General features: G+C 52.8%; 1 protein-coding gene across 1 annotated transcript in view; it reads left to right on the forward strand.

Moving 5' to 3' along the window:
- PLEKHA6 (pleckstrin homology domain containing A6) overlaps positions 1 to 21,018 on the forward strand; it is a 158,264-nt gene that overhangs the window by 118,787 nt on the left and 18,459 nt on the right. The window contains exons 9-21 of the mRNA XM_021716885.1: positions 3,073 to 3,275; positions 4,810 to 5,298; positions 7,105 to 7,621; positions 8,089 to 8,175; positions 9,324 to 9,377; positions 13,190 to 13,270; positions 14,212 to 14,280; positions 15,529 to 15,609; positions 15,897 to 16,046; positions 16,907 to 17,002; positions 18,378 to 18,489; positions 19,074 to 19,213; positions 20,148 to 20,297. Of these exons, the coding sequence (XP_021572560.1) occupies positions 3,073 to 3,275; positions 4,810 to 5,298; positions 7,105 to 7,621; positions 8,089 to 8,175; positions 9,324 to 9,377; positions 13,190 to 13,270; positions 14,212 to 14,280; positions 15,529 to 15,609; positions 15,897 to 16,046; positions 16,907 to 17,002; positions 18,378 to 18,489; positions 19,074 to 19,213; positions 20,148 to 20,297 (2,229 nt within the window). The remainder of the gene's footprint in view (positions 1 to 3,072; positions 3,276 to 4,809; positions 5,299 to 7,104; positions 7,622 to 8,088; positions 8,176 to 9,323; positions 9,378 to 13,189; positions 13,271 to 14,211; positions 14,281 to 15,528; positions 15,610 to 15,896; positions 16,047 to 16,906; positions 17,003 to 18,377; positions 18,490 to 19,073; positions 19,214 to 20,147; positions 20,298 to 21,018) is intronic.

Raw genomic sequence — 21,018 nt, forward strand, 5'->3', positions numbered from 1 at the left:
GGCAGAGGCAAGAGCTGTGGCTGGTAGGGTTCTGGGACCTGTTCTGGAAAGGCTTCTCCTTACCCAGGGCACTGGGCCCCCACCCCCCACCCCACCCAGTCATACTCACTTAAATTTCAATCTTTAGAGAAAGTTAAAAGTTGTTTCATTGCACTCAAGAGCTGCAAACCTTATGTAGACAATAATTTGAGAGAATGAGTGCACAGGAAAATGGGACTCACCTGCTCAATGTCACTCCCTCTGAGCCCCTGGGGGATCCACCCGCCAAAGACGCGCCAGCAGCTGGCTCATCCTAGGCCAGTGTTTTTCCACATTTAAAAATTCATGACCCATTACAAACTATGAAGATCTCGTGCCCTTTTTGTATTTTATGATGCAAAACTCATAGGTTCCTTTTCATTTTCCAAGTATAAAATTATTATATTGACTACGCATTTTCTTAGTACAAAGCCCTCTTTCCCCCAGCTGAGAGTTGCTGTCCAAGACCCTTCAAAGCTACAGCATTAGGTGATAGGACCAGGAGGTCACCCCAGGTCAGCATCTGAGCTTCTAGAGCCTCAGAGACTCTGCTCCTTTCTGTCCTTCAGATTCTGGTCACCCAGCCACAGAAAAGAGGCAGGCAGCGTGCACAGGTTCTGCTAGGGGGAACAAGGAGGGACTTCACACATAATTAGTTTCCAGCCTCCCGGGGTCTTGTATGCCAGAGGTGTGAACAGAATGAACAATTAATAAAACTCTGACTCCAGGAGCTGGTTCTAGCTGGGGAAATAGAAGCAGGTTGTTTAACCAACAACAAACAGTCCTGCTATTCACAGACACATACACACACACCCACATACACAATCAAACAGCCTCCCCACCAGACCTGTGCACAGACAGAGACACACTCCAGCTCAGAGTTCTGCCAGCAGCAGGCGTGACATCCCTGGATGACTGACACGCACCCCCACCACCAATCCCAGATATCACCTTTGTGCCCACCAGCCTGGGGACTCCTTCCCCTTTCGCTGCACTGCCTCTTTAAAAACCAGCTCTGTAGGCTGTGCTCAGTGGCCCACAAAGGGTTCTGATTGTGGCTATTCAGTGGCCCTTCCCCAGGGAAGGGAGGGGAGCTGAGACAGACAGGAGGCTTGTCCTGCTGTGGCCACCAGGCGAAACTCTTGGATGGCTAATAATGGGAGCCAGGGACTGTTCCTGCCCAGGCTGCCGCTGAGTGCCTTAACCTCTTCTTAACCTAGCCCTACACAGACTTGCTGGGCTCCGCCCTGCCGGGACAGTTTCGCCAACTCTTAGGCCCCCTTTCGTGGTTCTAAGCCAGTCCCTCCACCCTCTCCTCCTCATCAATGGCCCTGTCTTTTCCCAGGCCCTCTGCCTTGCCCTGTCACAGCACTTGTCCCTGTGCCTCTGCGCTCTCCCTGTTTCCTGTGGCATGTTTTGTCCCCCAGCGTGACTGTGGGCTCTTCAAGTGCAAGAGCATGTTTTTGCCTTCCTTGTGACTGGTGCCCCTGGCGAGTTCCGCACACACAGCCGCTCGCTCGCTGGATGCTCATTGAATTGATGCATTCATTTGCTGCCCATTCCCACCCGCCCTGGGTCGCACCCACGAGCCCTGCCTGTGTGTCTCTCTTTCTCTACAATAACCCTGTGTTCTCTACCCAGAGGGCTCGCTTGGGCCCTGGTCTCTCTACCTCGGTGCCATCTCAAGTCCCAGTTACCTCCTGACAACCTCACTGACTTTTCCTCAGCAACTCCCCAGCCCCGGCCTCTCCCATACCCATCCTGAGCTCTGCCCTCATGCTGGGCTTTCCGCTGGAGGGTGGGCCCAGAAAAAGGAGGCCTACCCTGCTTCTTGCTGAGTAATGGCTCCTGTCTGAAAGAAATTGAGGCTGGGGACAGATGGAGGTGAGGTGAGACCAGCTGCAGTTGAGGAAGCTCATGAGGGTCGGGTCAGGAAAGCATTTAGAGGGGGCTGCTTGGGGGAGCTCTGAGACTGAGTCGGAGGAGCTCTGGCTCCTCTCCCAACCCCCAAGGAGTCAGAGGTTGGAGTGAGGCTCCCATCTGAGACTCTTCACACAGCTAGACCTCCCTGTTGAGTGGAATGAACCAGGCTACTGTTTTTTGAGGGAGATAGAGGGTCTCACTGGGGAGTATGCTGAGGTTTCAGAAAGAATCTAGTACTATGGGCACTTTTCACTGTGGCCTAAGAACCAGGCAGACCCCTCCCCATTAAACAGATGCATCAGTTAAGATGTGTTAGAGCAAAACACAACGTGTCTATAGTTCCAGAGCTGGTCAGGAGGAGAGCTAAGGTTCCCTGATTCACTCTCTACCACTGGCCCCAATTTCTGTGGTGCAAACTCTCTACTCCCTGCCCCCTTGGTAGCTGAACTGGGCATTGCTGGGTTCTGTTATCCCAGTGGTAACATCAAGTAAAAGGGAACAGTCTGGATTTCCCCCTTCCCTGTGCTCCTCAACGTTTTCTGCCATATCGTCTTCTGCTTCTCCCTCTGGTGTTTGGTTGACCTGTTCTCTGCTTCTCCTCCTCTGACCGCGTGAGGACCCTTCCTCTGGACAGGAGCTCTCCTCTGGGTTCCCGCCCGCTGTGCCTGCTCACAGCCACCAACTAGGTAGTGTGCTCCGACTGTATGCCAGTGCATGCCCTTGCTTGCCCATGAACAGGGGCTGGGCTGTCTCTCCATGGGGAAGAGACAGTGCTAGCTTCTCAGCAGTGAAGCCGGGGCTGAGATTGGCATGTGCTCAGGGGTCATCTCCCCCAGACATTGGGTAATTGCCTTTCATATTGGAATTGGATGGGAAAGTGGGTGTGGTAATTGTCCCTCCTGCTTATAATCACCCCAGGTGGGACAAGTAGGCTTCCCTGGCTACTGGGCTGCCTAATGGCATCCAGAGAGCTAACCAGGGCAGAGATCTGGATACGAGCTAGAGCATGTGGGATAGCTGCACTACCCTCTTCACCTTGCTCCTGACTCCATGTGGGGAAGAGAGCCACAGGTGCAGGGAGTGGCCTGACTAACTGCCCACTCTGTGGGTGTTGGTGTCCTCTCCCAACAGGTGACTGTGTGCTGGGTGGATGAGGCCGGAGCCAGTTCCACGCACTGCCTCTCCCCACAGGCTGAGCATGCCGGTGTCCGCACCTACTTCTTCAGTGCCGAGAGCCCTGAGGAGCAGGAGGCCTGGATCCAGGCCATGGGGGAGGCTGCCCGAGTACAGATCCCTCCAGCCCAGAAGTCGGTGCCCCAAGCTACACGCCACAGGTAAGTGGCAGGGTCCTGGACATGAGCAGGGGGAGAGGAAGAGGAGGATTGACATGCTCAACTCTATACCATTGTTGAGCCCAGCATGCTGACTTGAACTCACAGTGTGTGTGAACCCTCTCCTCGCATCTGAGCAAGAGGCCTGGCAAAGTGATGTCTGAGCCTGAAGTCTCTCTTCCCCTGGCCAGCCCCTCCTCTTCCCTCTGAGCTGAGGGAGGCCAAGAGAGAAGCCCGGTCCCACTGGAGACTGGCCAGGGGCCAGAGGTCACGGTCATTTGCTTGTTTTTCTCGGCTGTGTGTGTTAAGCACACAGTCTTTGGAGGAAAGCTTAGAATCACACCCTGGCCACTTGCCCACAGTGTGACCTCAGTGGAAGGGGCTTACCCTCTCGGAACATGAATTTCCTCTGCTCCAAGCCTGCAATTATAGTCCCAGCTCATAGGGTGGTTTTGAGGACTACACACAGTGCGTGTAAAACTCTTGACATGTAGCAAACTCTTAACATATGGCCGCTCCCATCACCCGTCATCACCCACGGTCTCAACGTCTGTCTCTCCTTTACTGGGTGTGGAGTCTTGAGTTGGGTGTTAACGGGGATCCAGAAGAAGGGGGTTTCACAGTGTAGACTCCAAGTCTATTCACATGTCTTAGAAATGTTTACCAAGCAATATTTCAACAAGAATGCTTGAATATATTGAATTTGGGCAGCTGTATGGAGAAAATTGTCATAAATTTCCATCTTCGCTTCAACCAAGGGGCACACTTCCAAAAGTTAGTTCATTTCACAAGTGCCTCCTGTAAAGTAGATGTGTAAGGCACTATACCGGGTGCTAAGAATACAGGAAGGAAAGCCTGCCATGTTCCTATATAGAGCCTATATTCTAACAGAAAGTCAGTCCCGGAAGAAACATGTTTTAGAGAAGGGAAGTAATGTGTTTACATGCTGTGAGTTTAGAGGCAGCAACTCCTGCCCCACCAACTCCTGCCCCAGCAACCTGTGCCATGGTTCATCCCACAGCAGACTTGAAGGGGAGGTATCATCTCACCCATCCTGCCAATAAGGCACATATGTAACTTTCTATAGGTAACAAGTCTTTACCACTGGGACATAGAGGACAGTCATTGTCATGAAACTTCAGTAGAGTGAAAACCCAGTTTGGGGGGCTGGATCAGAAACAGATTGCAGAGAAGACCAAGACTAGGTGAGGTTAGTATTGGGCATAGCTTGAAGGCTGGGCTCAAAGCGGGCCAGCAGAGGAGAGTGGAGAGTGACCTGCAGAGAAGACCCAGGGGACAGAGTGAGCACAGCAGGTATGGGCAGGGCCGGGTTACATTGGATAATAATTGCCAGGCTGGAGTGAGAAGGTAAAGCAGTGGAACTTACAAAGCAGAATTGGTATTCACGGGATCCTGGTTCTGTGACTTCCTTCCTGCCCACCCATCCCCAGTCCTTTCCTCCTTCCCAGTCTGCCACCCCCACCCCACTCCATGCTGGGCTGGAGTCACTTACAACATCTCCCTTGGCATCCTGCAGCCATGAGAAGCCAGACTCGGAGAACATCCCACCCAGCAAACATCACCACCAGCCACCCCACAACAGCCTCCCCAAGCCTGAGCCCGAGGCCAAGACTCGAGGGGAGGGTGACGGTCGAGGCTGTGAGAAGGCAGAGAGGAGGCCTGAGCGGCCTGAAGTCAAGAAAGAGCCTCTGGTGAAAGCCAATGGCATCCCAACTGGACCAGAGCCAGCCTCAGAGCCGGGCAGCCCTTACCCTGAGGGTCCAAGGGTGCCAGGGGGTGGGGGTGGGGAGCAGCCTGCTCAGGCCAATGGCTGGCAGTACAGCTCCCCAAGCCGGCCGGGGAGCACGGCTTTCCCACCTCAGGACGGAGAGAGTGGGGGACACCGGCGGAGCTTCCCGCCACGCGCCAACCCTGACAAAATTGCCCAGCGCAAGAGCTCCATGAACCAGCTCCAGCAGTGGGTGAACCTGCGCCGGGGGGTGCCCCCACCTGAAGACCTTCGGAGGTAAGTCCTGGCAGGGGCCAGTGCGAGAAGGTGTTACAGCTAGGGAGTGGGGACAGGAGCTCATGAGGCATCCCCCTGTTGGAAACATACGAGCCAGGCCGAGTTGGGAAACCGGGCAAATTCCATGATTCCCGGCTTGCCAGAGTCTCTTCCTGCCCCATGGCTTCATCCTTAGAGTCTGGCCGCTGCTTCTTGTCATCGCTCTGTCTACTTCCTTCAGAAGGAAAGAGTGCCCCAGTGCCTCTCTATGGGGGTGTTGGTTAGCCCAGAACCCTGCAGACTTAGTGAGGGGGCCTTGAAATTATTCTAGTCAGATATCTGTCCAGACCACAGTCCCTCCTACAGTATCCTCTGTTCTAGTGTTTCTCCCCACAAGAGACTCATTAACCCCCAAACCAATTCCATTTTGAATAGTTCTAATTGTTTTATTTTATTTATTTATTATTAATTTTTTTTTTTTGAGTGGGAGTTTCACTCTGTTGCCCAAGTTGGAGTGCAGTAGCATACTCATAGCCACCACAGCCTTGACCTTGTGGGCTCAGGTGATCTTTCCACCTAAGCCTTCCAAGTAGCTGGAACCATAGGTTCATGCCACCTTGCCCCGGCTAATTTTGTTTTGTTTTGTAGAGACGAGATCTTGCCAAGCTCCCCAGGCTGGTCTCGAACCCCTGGGCTCAGGCAATCTTCTCACCTCCATATCCCAAAGTGCTGGGATTACAGGCGTGAGACACCACACCCAGCAGCTTTAATTGTTGTAAAGGCATTATTTCTATAATGTTAAAACAAACACACATGCTTGGCATGATGGCTCAAGCCTGTAATCGCAGCACTTTGGGAGGTGGAGGCGAGAGGATTGCCTGAACTCAGGGGTTCGAGACCAGTCTGAGCAACATGGTGAGACCTCGTCTCTACAATAAATTAAAAAATCAACCGGGCATGGTGGCACATGCCTGTGGTTCCAGCTACTTTGGAAGGCTGAGGCGGAAGGATCACCTGAGCCCAAGCAGGTTCAGGTTGTGGTGGCCACGAGCGTGCCACAGTACTCCAGCCTGCGCGACAGAGTGAGACTCCAACTCAAAACACACATACATATGAAAACAAAGCGGCTCATTGGTTCTAACACTGCCCTCTATAACCATTCACTCCTTTAGCCAATGACTGACTAAAATATGTGGAGACACTTATTGGCCGGACGGTTGTTATTAGGGCAAGTGGATCCACAGGCTCCTCTGAAGATTTGGGCAGCTCCAGGGACTGTAGGCAACTGCCTCGGGGAAGCCGCAGGGCCTGGGAGGCGCCTGCCCTCTAGTGGCCTGAGCTGCCACTCACTGCTGGTGGTCTGGCGCCCGGGGAGAGAGCCTCACTTGGGATGAGTCCCGGGACGCCATGGGTCCGGTCCCTGACAAGGTCACACCCTCAGGAAGCCGCCCTTTTGTCCCTCCTGCGTCGCCCTCCTTCAGGTGCCTGGTAGACTTTCTTCTATTCGCCTCTCTTGGAAAGGAGCTGACAAATTGGCCTAACCTGAGCAGGAGATGGCTAACAAGGCTTCACGTTTCTTCCCGAGGCATTCCATTTTAAAGAGACCAAGATTGAAGGTCCGAATAGTAACATTTCTGGCCCAGGAGCTGGTGGAGGAAGGGAGCTTTGAGGACAGGAGTCTTTCTCTGACCTCTGGAATCAACCTCTGCCCCTGCCTGGGCTGTGGCTGCTCTGCGTGCTCACAAGGCCAGCCTGGGGCTTGGGTGGATGCGGGAAGGGTAACCGTGTTGTCTGCCTTCCTTACAGTGTCCCCCCACTGTCTTTCAGTCCCTCTAGGTTCTACCCTATGTCCCGCAGGGTTCCTGAGTATTATGGCCCCTACTCCTCTCAATACCCCGACGATTACCAATACTACCCACCAGGGGTGCGGCCGGACAGCATCTGCTCCATGCCCGCCTACGATCGGATCAGCCCACCCTGGGCCCTGGAGGACAAGCGCCACTCCTTCCGCAACGGGGGTGGCCCTGCCTACCAGCTGCGTGAGTGGAAGGAACCCACCAGCTACGGGCGGCAAGATGGCACCGTCTGGATCCCCAGCCCTTCCCGGCAGCCAGTCTACTATGACGAGCTGGATGCTGCCTCCAGCTCCCTGCGCCGCCTGTCCCTGCAGCCCCGGTCCCACTCCGTGCCCCGCTCGCCCAGCCAGGGATCCTACAGCCGCGCCCGCATTTACTCCCCAGTCCGCTCACCCAGTGCCCGATTTGAGCGGCTGCCACCTCGCAGTGAAGACATCTATGCTGACCCCGCTGCCTATGTGATGAGGCGATCCATCAGCTCCCCCAAGGTGAGCCACCAGCTTGCCCCTCCTTCCTCCTCATCCCCTGAGATCCCCAGAAACCTAAGACCACCGCGGAGGGCAGGTGGAGTCATGGGGGCATCTAGGACGTGGGGCCACTGGGCTGTTTGTCCAGTGATGCTGCCCAGGGGAGCCCCCCGGCCTGCGAATTTGTCCCCAGGAAAGCTGCCTCAGGGGATTGCATTGCTTTGCCTTCTAAGTAGGAACATTGTTCTTTGTGCTTGTCCCCAGGTTGTACCGGGAACCATGCTGTTGTATGTAAGAGAGCAGAGAGGGTTCTGTCTTTTCAAATCTTGAGGACCTAGACAGATTGTTGCAAGAGGGGGGCTTCTGTCCATTTTAGTATGAAAACTGCTTTGGGACTGAATATAAACACCCTAACCTTGCACTTCAGTTGGTGGGGAAGTCCATGTCCCAGCCAGCCCCCTCACCTATGCGATCCCTTTCTCTTCCAGTATGATTACCTGGGAGACAGGCGGCCAGTCCCTGCAGGACTGTTCCCCTACAACTACCCACCATCCCCCACGGTTCACGATAAGATGGTACGTCCTCTCTCCCCCCTCACCCCACTGCAGGACCTCCCCTCCCTGCTTCCACCAAGGGTGAAGCTGAACTGGGGCAGCCTCCAGGGGTGCTCTGTGCCCAATGCCCAACCCTTCCGGGTTTTAGTAGCCTCTGGATACCTCCTCCCTCCTGGCAAGGACTCTAGCCCCAGTACCGCTTGGTGCCAGTTACCCCTCTCCTCTGTGACACAGGATAGAGGAACAGGGATGAGATCTGGGAGCATGTAATATCTGGTCCATCTCTCCAGAATACAGGAGAAGGGACCTGGATAGGGGTCTCAGATTATGGACCGGGAAGAAAAATCAGGCTGGAGCCCCTAACAGCAAGCCAGATCTTCTAAACTTTTCCCTCTTAAGCATATTGGTTTCAATTTGTCCTTTTGCCTGGAATGCCACCTTTGGGGAAAGAGACAGGTGGTATGATTAAGGAAGAAAAGATTTTTCCATATTATGTCTCCTGCCTTCTTTCCTCTCCCTCTTCTACTGTGTCTCTCCCTGGAATTTGTTCTGAGAATTTTTGCCGCTGCCTGGAGAACTAGATGCAGATGCTCTACTTGGGAGGGTTGGGAAGGACCACTGGGACCAACAGGCAGAATCCTTGGCCCGAAAGCCTGTTGCTGACCTGTTTCCATAATGGCACCAGGAAGTTAGGGTGGAGGAGGCATGGACGGGCGTGGAGGGCAGCTGCTTTTACTCCTTTTCTGTCTGATTCTCACTGCCAAGTGTCAAAGCCTTGACCCCACAACAAATGCACCTATCCAGAAACAACCAGTTTTTCCAGAAATCTCAGAAACAGCTGCTAGAAGTGCTGCCTAAATTGCTTCCGGTGGTGCTCCCCTCTCCCAGGGAGGGCAAGGCAGACCTAGGAGAGATGATGTTGGGGCCTGGAGTGTGTCCCTCCTCTCCCCAGGAGTGTCCCATAGAGGGCTGCCCTGCCTGCCCTGTCCTGCCTGCCCGTGTCCCCAGCCGCCCCTTCCCAGAACTACTTAAGGGCAGTGAGAGAGAGGCCTCTCCTTGTCCTTGTGCAGCCAACTCTTAACTGCTTTGCTTCTTTTTTATTGTTTTCTTTTGTGTGTTCCTGTTTGTTTGTGTTGCTGTTTGGCCTCTTGGCCTCGGGCTCCGGGTAGGATGAACTTTTAGATCTTCAGTTGCAAAGAAACCTAGAGTATTTGGATCAGCAGGTAGGCAGAGCTGGTGCCCCCTTAACATCCCACCAACCCCCTGTCGCGTCTCCCCGCTCTTCCCCACCTCCTCATCCTCCCGCCATTTGACAACCTTTGTTGATGCAAGTAGGACACAACAAAGTGGCTTATGCTTTGGTTTGCCCCTTCACACCCCTTGTGGTCAAAGCCCGTTAGGACAGCTGGGAACTTCCTGGGGAAAGAAGCCTACAAAATGGGCACATGAATAATTAATGCTACCTCTTATTTCTCCAGTGTTTAGCCCAGATGGAGGTGCCCTCGGGGGCGGGGCAATTTGCATTTTGGCTGGTGAGAGGAGGGGAGTAACAGAGACAACTGTGGGCTGGGCTGGAACCTAAAGTGCTAAGGATTTAGTTCGGCCCGAATCTGGGAAATTTTCATATGGTATTCCATATCTTCATAATTTGTAAACCGAGGCCTACAGACCCCTCCCTAGGGTAATTGGAAACATCATATTAATTCAGTGTATTTGTTAGTTTTGCTGCAAAGTCCTTTTGCATGCACAGCTCATGCTTTCCTAAGAATTCAATGCAGTAGATGGGGGAATATTATCAACTCGACTTTCTAGGTAGGCAAGGAGAAGAGGCAGGTGAGCGGCTGCCTGGGCTTCCAGCTCTGGAGTTCTAACCCTTGGCTACTCTGACTTTTGGGCTAAGGGAGCTGTGATACTCACTGAGTTTAGACGGGCTGGGGGTCAACGTTCTGGACATTTATATGAGCACATACTCTTATGTTCACATCTGTGCCACAAACCACAGGGGACCTGAAAGTACACAGCGTTGTCCTGTGGAAGCAGCCTGGGATGGTAGAAATAATAACGATAGTAATAATAATAATAGCAATAATGACAGTAGCTACCATCATTGGGTGCGTCCTCCATACCTTGTACTATGCTAAGCATATTGCAGTTCCCCAACTCGTTTAATCTTCATAACAACCCTGTAAGGTGGGGACTGTTATCATCTCCATTTTACAGCTGAGGAAACTAAAGCATAGAGAGGTTAAATAACTTGCCAAAGACACACAGCCAGTGAATAGCAGAGCTTGGAATGTGACTCCAAGCTTTTGACCCAGTTTACAGCTGAGGAAACATCTAATAGGTGACAGAACTGCGGTCAGACAGCATTAGGATGATTTCATGCTCTTAAAGTTGCAGGAAAAAATCCATCAACTTGAAATAAGAGGCTGGAAGCTGCACTTCTTGGTTCTTCTAGTCACAAGTCATGTAGCCCATTTCACAGGACCTCGGCGTCACAATGCATTTATTCTCATAGAGGATCTCAGCTACAAAGAAGTGCCAGTAGCCACAGTTTAGTCAGCAGGGGCTGCTCCCAGCCATCAAGGACCTTGCATTCCAGTTCCAGTTCCGGAACCAGCCCATTGTGTCCACACCATGAACATTCTAGTCTGTGTGGGGACAAGTCGCAGAATGCCAACTCAGAGCAGGGCTGGGAAGCACAGGGTTCTCTTAGTAAGTGTCTGCTGCACCTTGGAGTGGTGGGGAGCAGGACTCAGTATCCTCCTGGGCAGGCTGTCCTCCCCGTGGCCCATGTGATTGTCTTTCTACTTCATTCACAATGCCTAACTATGTGAGCATTCAGTGCAGACAGCAAGGCTCCTTCCTGGGGGCTTCTGCCCTTACAGAAGGACTTGGCCGTTAGGTTGAGGCTTCAGAAATAACCTTCCAGAGGACCCCGTCCTGGATAAAGGCAGTCTAGGATGATGAGAAGCACCCAGAACATAGTCAGACATGGCCACTCTAGTTCCAGCTCTGCCATTTACAAGGATATTTTTTTCTTTTTTGGAAATGTTACTCTGTCTCTTCGGGTCTTCGCTTTCTCAGTCATAGCATTGAAGAACCTGCCCTTTCTTCCTCACAGACGTTGGAAAAATCACATGGGATTCATAAGAGAGCTCTTTGTCAGGCATTGGCAAGGGGTGGTGATTGCTATTATTATTTTATTGTTTTTCCAAAACTAAAAAATATCAACTGAGAAAGCACCTAACACAAGCCCTGGGTTAGGTGCTTTCTCTAACGTTTTGGAGTGACAGAGGTAGCACACAGGAATCCTCTGGAGGTAAGATCCACATCGGCTGAATGGTCCCCAAAGCTGCAGCCCAGGTGGGAGCAGGCAGGCGTGAGGACATCCCTGCTCTTTCTTATTTCTTATTGCTTTAAGTTCACTTTTGGGGGAAGAAATGAGATCAGCAGGTACCCAGGGAAAGCCCGGGCCTCATACACTCTTGAAGCCTGGTGTGTTGGGAGACCTGCCTTGTCTTCTGTACACTCATGTCACACACTCAACTCACAATCTGCACACACCGTGCATGGCCACCGGCATGACACACACACCCCCATTACACATATACCATACATGCACACCCCATACACAATGGACATAATGCACACATACACTCCATGAAGATAGAGACAGACTTGAGTTAGGATCCCTACAGAAAATGCTGATGTCGTGTTGACTGTTAACTCTTACAAAGACTCAGGCCTCATATTACAAGTGTTCTTTTGAAAGTCTTTTAAATCATACTTTATACCGCACACACACACAAAATTCCAACTGGGTAAAGAGGTAGAAAAATCAGATCCTAGAGAAGCCTTTAAAAATGTTGCAGACCCTACAAATGGAGTGATGGGTGACCTTGCCTGTCTACAGCACACAGGAGCAAGGCTGCACTTGGGCTGTTGCCTTAAAGGGGTGTGAGCAAGAAAAGACAGTGTGAGTCCAACTGAAGTTGAGGAGACACCGGAAAAAAACCATGAGGGATCCCCAGAAGATCTTCCCTAATGTGGCTCTTTCCTCCCTTCCCTCATTCACTTTCCCTCCTGAAAAGCTTTTCCTGGCCAACTCCCTCTGTCTTCTGCTGCCTTCCCCTAGAACAATGGAGTTAAAGGGACACGGCCAAGGGCATTCCCTGATAGCTTCACTTTGTGATCCTCTTACACTGGAACCAGTGGAGGAAATGACATTTCTGGTTGATTTGGTTGGTCTGCCCTCTCTCCCTCCCACCCTTCCATTCTCTTCCTCTTCCTCCCCTTCCTCTTCCCTTCCCTTCCCTCTCTTTAGTTCTCTCTTTTTTAATTGGCAAATAGTCTCTCCCCCTCAACGCTCCAAATGAGCCTTGACATATAGAGATAACGTGTTGGAGAACAGTGTCCCAACATCTGATGTTGTCCCTTTAACGCAGCTCGCTTGTTTTGGCCTCCTTGTTTGCTACCTAGCGTCACCCGAAATCATCATGGATGCTGCCAGCCCAGCTCTGGAAACCATGTTTAGCAATCCTTTCGACACTAGAGCTGAGGGGGACCAGGAGTCAGGGAAAGGGACCTGGGGCCTGCTTATTTGGGAAGGCCCATTCGGAGAGCTGGTCCCAGATTTTCTTTTTTAGTTCTTTCATTTAGTACAAATTTGGAAGTTCAGCCTTCCAACTGCCCGTGTGGTCTTTGTCCAAAGTGGTATGAGATGAGGTGGGGAACAAGGAAGTGATAACCGTGGCCAATGCAGAGGAGACCCACAACAGTCAGGCACCCCAGGGAAGAGTCACTGGGCCTCGAGCAAGGGCCCAGCAGCCTCCCGGCTCCCCTCTGTGGCCTTTCCACAAGGGCAGCTTCAGAGCTGGTCCTGAACCAGGGGTCACAGGTGGCGCGTGATGGTTGAGGCCAAGCACAGGGTGCTGGAGGCTGGAGAGGAGCCACTCTCTCCTGTTTCCTGGGTGCGGGGAGAGTCTTCTCCTGGGGTCTGAGTGTGAATCGTCCGTTCCTTCCTCTGCTGCAGATGAGTGAGAGCGAGACTCTCATCAGTATGGTGAACCGCATTGTGGAAAACTCCTCCCCCAGGGCCCAACTCTTCATGCAAGTAAGACCTCTGCCTGGCAGCATGGTCCCTGCCAACGCCATTTCAGCTGCTTGTGCATGGTCGAGTCACCCCCTCTGGGGTTGCGGCTCACTCCACCCAACTCGCTCATCTGCCAGGCCTCATCTCTCCTGGAGACAGGCTCGGCCTGGTCTCTGTCCCTTGAATCCACTCCGTCACCTTCATTCTTCACTTCCATGGATATACCAAAGGCCCATTTCCCAAACCATCAAAATAGTCAGCTCTAACATCTCATGCCAAGCTGAGGGTCGCATATCTGCTTTTTAATGCCCAGGACTTTTATTTCTTATTTGCTATCTTCTTGACAGACATTGTTGGGGTTAAGGGTATGAGGGGTGTGACATGGAACCATCCACTGTCAGAGGTGTATGGGATGTGCTGTGGTCACCAGAGGCGTCCTTGAGGCTAGGCAGCATTTGCTGGACCCAGAGACACGTTTGAATGCTCACCATTTTGGCTTTAGGCACAAGCCTCGTCACAGGCATTCAATCTACTCGGGAAATAGCTCTCAAGTGTGTCCAATGCTCATTCCTACCATTCTCCATACCGTCTCCACAAGCAGCCAAGGGGTTCACTGATGTTCTTGTGGTGGTTACCAAAAAGCCACCGGGAGCTCCATACCCCTGCTGCCTCTCTCAGGGGCAGATCCTAGAGCTTAGGGGAGAGGAAATACAGAGTTTGACTTGAGCAGAGTTCTGATCTCCCCAGGATCAACCCAGGACTACTGTGATGCAGTCTAGACCAGGCCCACTCAGGCTTCCCAGCCAGGGGATAGAGACTTAGCTCGAATCCCTGGAATGGAAGCCACCAGAGGTCATGGATGTGGTCCCTGGCAGGAGCGAGCAGGATTGTGGTGTCAGCTACCTACCCCTGCACACCCTCATCCCGCCCCTGCTGCAGTAACCCGTCTCCTGTTCCTGCAGGTCCCTCCATACCCAGAAGTGTTCCGGGACAGCATCCACACCTACAAGTTAAACGAGCAAGACACAGACGTAAGAGCAGCTCTCCCTGCACCCTCTGTCCAGCCAGCCTCCTCCTGCTGCCATCCTCATCCTTGTTCTCCGTCTGTCTCTCTCTCCTTCTGGTGCCTGCTCATACATTTGATTCCCTCTTCTCTCACAATGACAGCATTCTGCCTGCCTCACCCTCACCCCTCTTCTTTTCTCTGTCTTACCACCTACTCACCCTCACCTCCCTCGCTGGCTTGTGTGTTTCTCTGCTGAGCTCCCGGTCCTCTTGTGAACAGCAATGGGAAGTGCTTATAACAGGAATGCAGACTTTGGCAGGAGATAAATTAGTCAGTCTACTCTGTGCCCAGTGTGGCATTCGTCCCTACAGGTAACTAGAAAGAAAAGCGGGGCCCCGTCCCTGTCCCTGTCCTCAAGGTAGCGGTAGGGGGCAATGTAGGATTCCTGTGCTGAATGGGATCAATGATAGGTCCTGCAGGGTGCAGGGAAGTGTGGCCAAGGGGGCTGGCAGGTCAGGGACAAAGCAAGTAGCATGTGAGCCGGGCCTTGAAGTTCAAAGGCCCGGGATAAGATTTGGCTCAGCAGAAAGGAGAAAAGCAGGTATTTGAGGAATGGCATGAATAAAGGTGTGGGCAAGGAAAGCACAAATCTTTCCAGAAGTGAAGTCTGGCCCAACCTTCTGGCTCCCCATCCCCACCAGCCCTGCTTGCATAGTGGATCTGCCCAGCAGGCCCAGAAAAGTTTCCGTCCAGACAGGACCAGACCTCAGACGGACCCCCAGGTCAGCCATCCTGACACTTTGGAGGGAGGAGGGAAGAACTAGGTCTTGGAATGAGAGAGAAGAAGGAGGGTCCTGTGGGACTGAGGGGCCCATTTACATCGCTCACGGCTTTTCCTAAGACTGCCTGTTCCTACACCCTGCCTCCTCTCCAGTCCAGCCTAGGAGGTGAGGCACATTATCCCCTTAGCTTTTTGTGAATTGCAGCCCTCGGGAGGATGGAGTTGCGGGAGCTTAACTCTTGGCTCTTGGCCCTCTCAACTCGAACCACTGGCTCAGGGAATAAAAACATCTCCCTCCCAAGATGGAGGCCCATCTTCCTGTTCCCAGGAGCCAACAAGATCAAGGTGAAGGCCCAGGGTTCCTCAGCAGGGGAAAGGAACCGGTATCCAGAGGCCAGGCTCTGCCAACCCAATTCCCAGGTCCCCCTTAAACAGTGTCCTTCATTCCCTTCTTTCTCCCCCCTTCCCCTCCTCTCCCCTCTGGGCCTCCAGAAGCTGCTGGGCAAATTGTGTGAGCAGAACAAGGTGGTGAGAGAGCAGGACAGGCTGGTGCAGCAGCTCCGAGCTGAGAAGGTGAGAACCTGGGGGCAGCTTTAAGTTGGGGCAGATGGGTGGGGTTGGCCTGGAGAAGGTTGTGGGCTGCCGTCTCCATCCTGACTAAGCTGACAAAGCTCTGTCCTTCCTTAAATTTCTGTCCTGCCCTCAGACAGAGCTGCTGAAGCCCTTCCAGGAGGCTTAGCCAGTGTTAGGATAGCCTCCACTGAGCAGTCTGTTGAACCTCTAAGCGCTGGGCCCCAACTGTTCAAATCCCAGAGAGGTGCTGTCAGGGCAGCCCATGCCGTCCCCCTGCCTTTCTTCAGGAGAGCCTGGAAAGTGCCTTGATGGGGACCCACCAGGAGCTAGAGATGTTTGGAAGCCAGCCTGCCTACCCAGAGAAGCTGCTGCATAAGAAGGAATCGCTGCAGAACCAGCTCATCAACATCCGTGTGGAGCTGTCTCAGGCAACCACGGTAACACAGGAGTGGCGGGGGGTACCGTGCACTCGTTACCAGCAACACCAGGCGAGAGGGCCACCACCTCCCAGCATGTGCTGTCCTTGTCCAGGTTCTCCTGGAGGGCAAGAGCAGGGTGCCCCTGCCTGGGAAGAGCATAAACAAAGGCCTTAACACTACCCTGCAAATAGGCAGCAAGTATGCCAGTCTGCTCATTCTGCAATCTCCACCGAGGAAATGAGTTTACTTTCCACAAACGATACCTGTACTGGATTCATTCGGGACAGCGTGAAATTGAGGGTTACTTATTTCCTTGGCTGCTCTAACACCTCTGCTGCCTGCTTCTGTCTTCTCCCTCAGAGGGGCAGGACACTGGCAGAAAGCCTGCTACCCTGGTCGCTTCCCAGTGGGTCCAGGGCAGAGCCCCCAGGACAGACTGCTTGAAGAATGGTTCTAAGAAGCAGCAGCAGAAGCCCTAGGAAAGTGTGGCTCAGAAAGGAGGAAGGTCTCTAGCCTCCAGGGAACAAACGTCCTCCCTCAGGCGCATTCCTTTTTTCCCTCCACCCTTTACCCCCCAATCTGGGGAGAACAGGAGGGTATGAAAGGGATAGTATCCCTTTCTGCCTGTCCACATACCTCAAGAGGATTCGGTTTCCTCTTTATTTCGTTTTAGTGGGATGGGCCATTGTACTGCTTGTAAGGCTAGTGTTTGGCTGTCATCAGAATGTCCCAGCCTGGTGCCCCTCTTCTCCAGTCCCCCTATGCCCTCTTCCCTAGACCTCCAGGCCTCAGGTACCCTGGCCCCAAGCCCCATTGCAGGATAGGAGGAATGCTTTGGTGATGGTGGCTTTCTCAGTGAGTACTCCCTCCCCTGGCAGGCCCTGACAAACAGCACCATAGAGTATGAGAACCTTGAGTCCGAGGTCTCCGCCCTGCACGATGACCTCTGGGAGCAGCTCAATTTGGACATCCAGGTAAAGAGGGGGAGACCAGGTAAAGCAGGTGGGGGCTAGAATGTGTTCTGTGCCTTCCCTCATTCTCTTGGGCAAAAGAGACAATAGTGGCTTCCTTTCTTGCCTTGGCAACCTTAAGAGACTTAAGACGAGGAGTTGATCTGAGATAGGAGAAGAGGTACATGCCACTGGTAACAGACTCTAAGTCTCAGAATGAAGATACTGTGGGGTTCTCCGTTAGTTCCATCAACTCACAGGGGAAGGAGTTGAAGCTGAAGCTTGGGAGACTTTGGTTAGACACAAAGTATATTATGACAGAAAGGATTTAAAACATAGATATGTAAATATAAATGCCTCTCAGACGTCACAAGAGTAGGCAGTGCAGGAGCAGTCTACTTGGGAATTTTTAGATAGGAAAGAGGCTTTCCTTCCTGAGGTGGGATAGAAACAGTCTGTTTGGAGGCAGGAGGTGGACCTGATTATCTTGGGAGTTCTCATTCTTCCTTCCCTTTCTCTCTTCTCCACCCAGGCTGCCTCCTTTTAGCTAGTTTGCAAGCCCCATGTCTCTGATGCGGTTAACACCCTGGTTTCCTCCATTTTCTCCTTGCTTTCCTCCTGGTAACAAATCTCACCACCCCTGTCTTGCAGCTGGTTAGGCAGGGTGAAATGCAGACCCCTCTGATCCAGAGGACCCAAGTGCTACCATATTCCATGGTCAAGACTCACTGTAAGCACAGACATTTTAGGAGGTAGGATAGGGTTGTGGTCAAGTGCACCAGCATTTGAGTCACCCATATTTAGCTGGTAGTCACGTTGCTTGCTAAACAGATGGTCTTGGGCATAATTCTCTTCATCTCTGAAGTGCGGACAGCTGTTGCCCTTACCCGTGGAGTTGCCGTGCAGCTGAAATGAGTTAGCACTGTCTCTGCAAAGCACTTAGCACAGTGCCTGGTACTGAGGAACGCTACATAAACGGTGGCTATTATCTCTCAGAGTGAAAACTGTAACTGAATATAATTCACGGCTCTTTAGGCTTACGTTAGGCGTGGGAATTACAAAAGGATTTGAAGAAAGACAGTAACCTGGAAGTGTTTACCCCCATGGAAGACAGGCTACCACAAAGTATCCACTTAGAGGATGCACAGAAGGGTGGGTCTTTGTTCTTGGTTCTGAGACAACTCTGGGATGTGGTCTCATGAAGCTGAAGAGGCAGAGGTTGCCATTGAGAAAAATGGCTGCTGGATTAACAAAGATGACTGCTTGTGTGTGTGTGTGTGTGTACACGTGTGTGTGCACGTGCTCCCAAAGAGATGCAGGCTTGGGGGTCCAGGCCGAGGGGGAGGGCTGGGACACTCTTTGCAGCTGTTGCCTTTGACTCGCTGTGTGGCTGTTTCAGAATGAGGTGCTCAACCGGCAGATCCAAAAGGAGATCTGGAGAATCCAGGATGTGATGGAGGGGCTCAGGAAGAACAACCCCTCCCGAGGCACAGACACAGCCAAGCACAGAGGTGGGTGCCTCCTTCTCCAGACTCTGGGCTCTGGTATTTCTGGCCTCCACCCCACACCTGCTAACTCACACTGTGCTCAGAGCTAGTCAGGGCATTCTCAGGGCTCCAGAATCTTCTCCTGGGCTCTAGGATAGTAGGTAGGGCTCCCTTTTCCCCCACAGGGACCCAAGTAGACCACTCAGAGACACTGTTGACCCTGATATTCTAGATTCCTCCCCAGAAAAGGTCCAAGAGCATCTGAGGCTCCCCAGCCCACAAACACAAGGGTCCACTGGTGACCTCTGACTCCTACCTTAGTGTCTTCCTTGAGCATGAGGACCTCAGGCTGACTTTAACACCTTGGTGTCAACACTCATTTCCATCCATCATCTTTCCCTCCCCAGCACACTCTTACAGCCAGCCTGTGATCCCAGCACCTGTACTATGAGTCCCTTCAGCAGGTCCAGGCAGCCCTGAGACACTGACATCCCTCCCACATCCCTGGGTCTGGCTCTTCCCCAGTCTCCTACGCCCACAGTGTCCATCTACATGCCAGGCTACCCTCCTCCTCCATCTCTCACCTCTCTCCCCTTCTGTTTCCCCAGGGGGACTTGGCCCCACAGCCACCTACAGCTCCAACAGCCCAGCCAGCCCCCTCAGCTCTGCCAGCCTCACCAGCCCCCTGAGCCCCTTTTCACTTGTGTCAGGCTCTCAGGGGTCCCCCACCAAGCCTGGATCCAATGAGGTAAGATGAGAAATGGAGTAAAAGGTAGGTGGGGGAGGGAGGACAAGGTCCTCAATTGCCTGAAACTACACGAATTCTGTGCCCGTCTCTCTACAGAGGTCTCCAGCCCTAGTGCTTGGGCTCTTTGTCCAAGGGGGTCATTCTCACACCCAGTTTTGTGACCTTCCCTCCAGATTTCCCCTTTACCTGTTCTCTCTAAGTCTCTTCCTGAGCTCTAGGATGGATGAATAGCAGACAGCATATGCTTAATAGGAATTTAAATCCAGGATTGTACCAGGAATGTGGGGGGTGGGAGTCAGTGGGGGGGGAGTTTAGGGTCAGTGTGGGGAATAGTTTCCTAATCAATCAGCGGTGTTTACTTGGGCCCTGTTGTGAGCAAAGGGTGCTGGGAGGCCCTCTCAGAAAGATATGTATGCATATCACAAGGGTTTCATTCAAGGGACCCCGGCCTCAGATTCATAGGAACATGACAGTGTGTGTCTCAGCATTGAGCCACATGGCTCAGACCGTAAATGCTCTGATGCTCCAAAAGACTGGGGATCCAAAGGAGGGTAAAACTTAAACTGGGCCACAATGCATCTAGACAGGGAAAGGAAGCAGGGAAAGGCGGGAGAGATAGTGGGAGCAAAGGCATGGAGGGGAATGTGCCCAGCAAGACAGTGAGGCAATGATGAGAGTGCTTCAGAGCAGAACTGGGGAGCAGTGGGGGCGTCGTGGACAAGCGGGACCCCATAGAGGAGGGTCTTGATGGTAAGCAGACAGAGCGCTCTGGAGCTGGCAATCTCTCCAGACCAGGGGTGGGAGTTTGGTGGCCCCAGGAGCCCACCCACATTTCCCAGGATGATGTTGTCTGCCTCCTGCTAATGCTCTTTTCTCCTGCTCTCACAGTGGCTGTTCTTGTTCCTCCTAACACTCTGGCTTCTCTCTGCCTCAGGAACCTGGCCCGCCTCGGCCTCCCCTCCCCAAAGCCTACGTCCCCCTGGAGTCTCCTCCCACCGTCCCTCCACTCCCTAGTGAGAGCCGCTTCTGGCCATACCCCAACTCCCCTTCCTGGCACCGCAGTGGCGAGACAGCCAGGGGTCAGGTACCCAGCACCCTTGGGTCCTGGAGGGTGGGGGCAGGGGAGAATGGGCAAAGGGCCAGGTGAAGGGGACAAGGCAGAGCACCGGAGTCATTTTCCCTGTTAATTTTCCCAAAGCTCTATTTCTACCGGGCCCCCTGCCCAGCTGGGCTCTAGAATAAGGAAAGTATGGTTGAGGCAGTCACACAGGTTGTCTTCCTCCTCTTTTCTTTCTGTGGGCGATGGAGAAATTAATTACTACCCTACATCACCCTTGGGCTCACAGCAGCTGATGGTTGTGGGTGCTGGTATTATGCCCCACTCCCCACCAACGTGACCAGTGTTAATTGAGGGACACCCCTCCCGCGCTAGGATTCTAGTCCCTTCCTGACACTTGCCCACCCCAGGTCCCAGTCCTCCCAAGCTCCCTCTCTCTGCCTCTGCCTGTCTTGAGCTCTCTTTGGGTCTCATGAGCCCCTGGAGTGTAAAGATACAGGACCTTTCTTCCTTGGTTCTGGCTCATTCTCTCACATGGATCTCTAGCCAGGATCCAGGAAATATGGGATTAGGCTTGGAAGGGGTTGTGTAGTGAGGAGAAAGAGTTCTGTGCCTAAAATTGGAAAGCGCATATGCTCATCTAGGCTCAGCTGTGTAGAATTTACATAACCCTTGGGGGTTCATCTGGTGAGGTGAGCAGAGCAGGTAATATTACCTGTGTTTGACAGGCGAAGAGAAGGCATGGGAT

Source organism: Carlito syrichta, unplaced genomic scaffold (assembly GCF_000164805.1).
Source record: "Carlito syrichta isolate Samal-C Ts95f unplaced genomic scaffold, Tarsius_syrichta-2.0.1 Scaffold309080, whole genome shotgun sequence".
In the NCBI taxonomy this organism is placed as follows: Eukaryota; Metazoa; Chordata; class Mammalia; order Primates; family Tarsiidae; genus Carlito; species Carlito syrichta.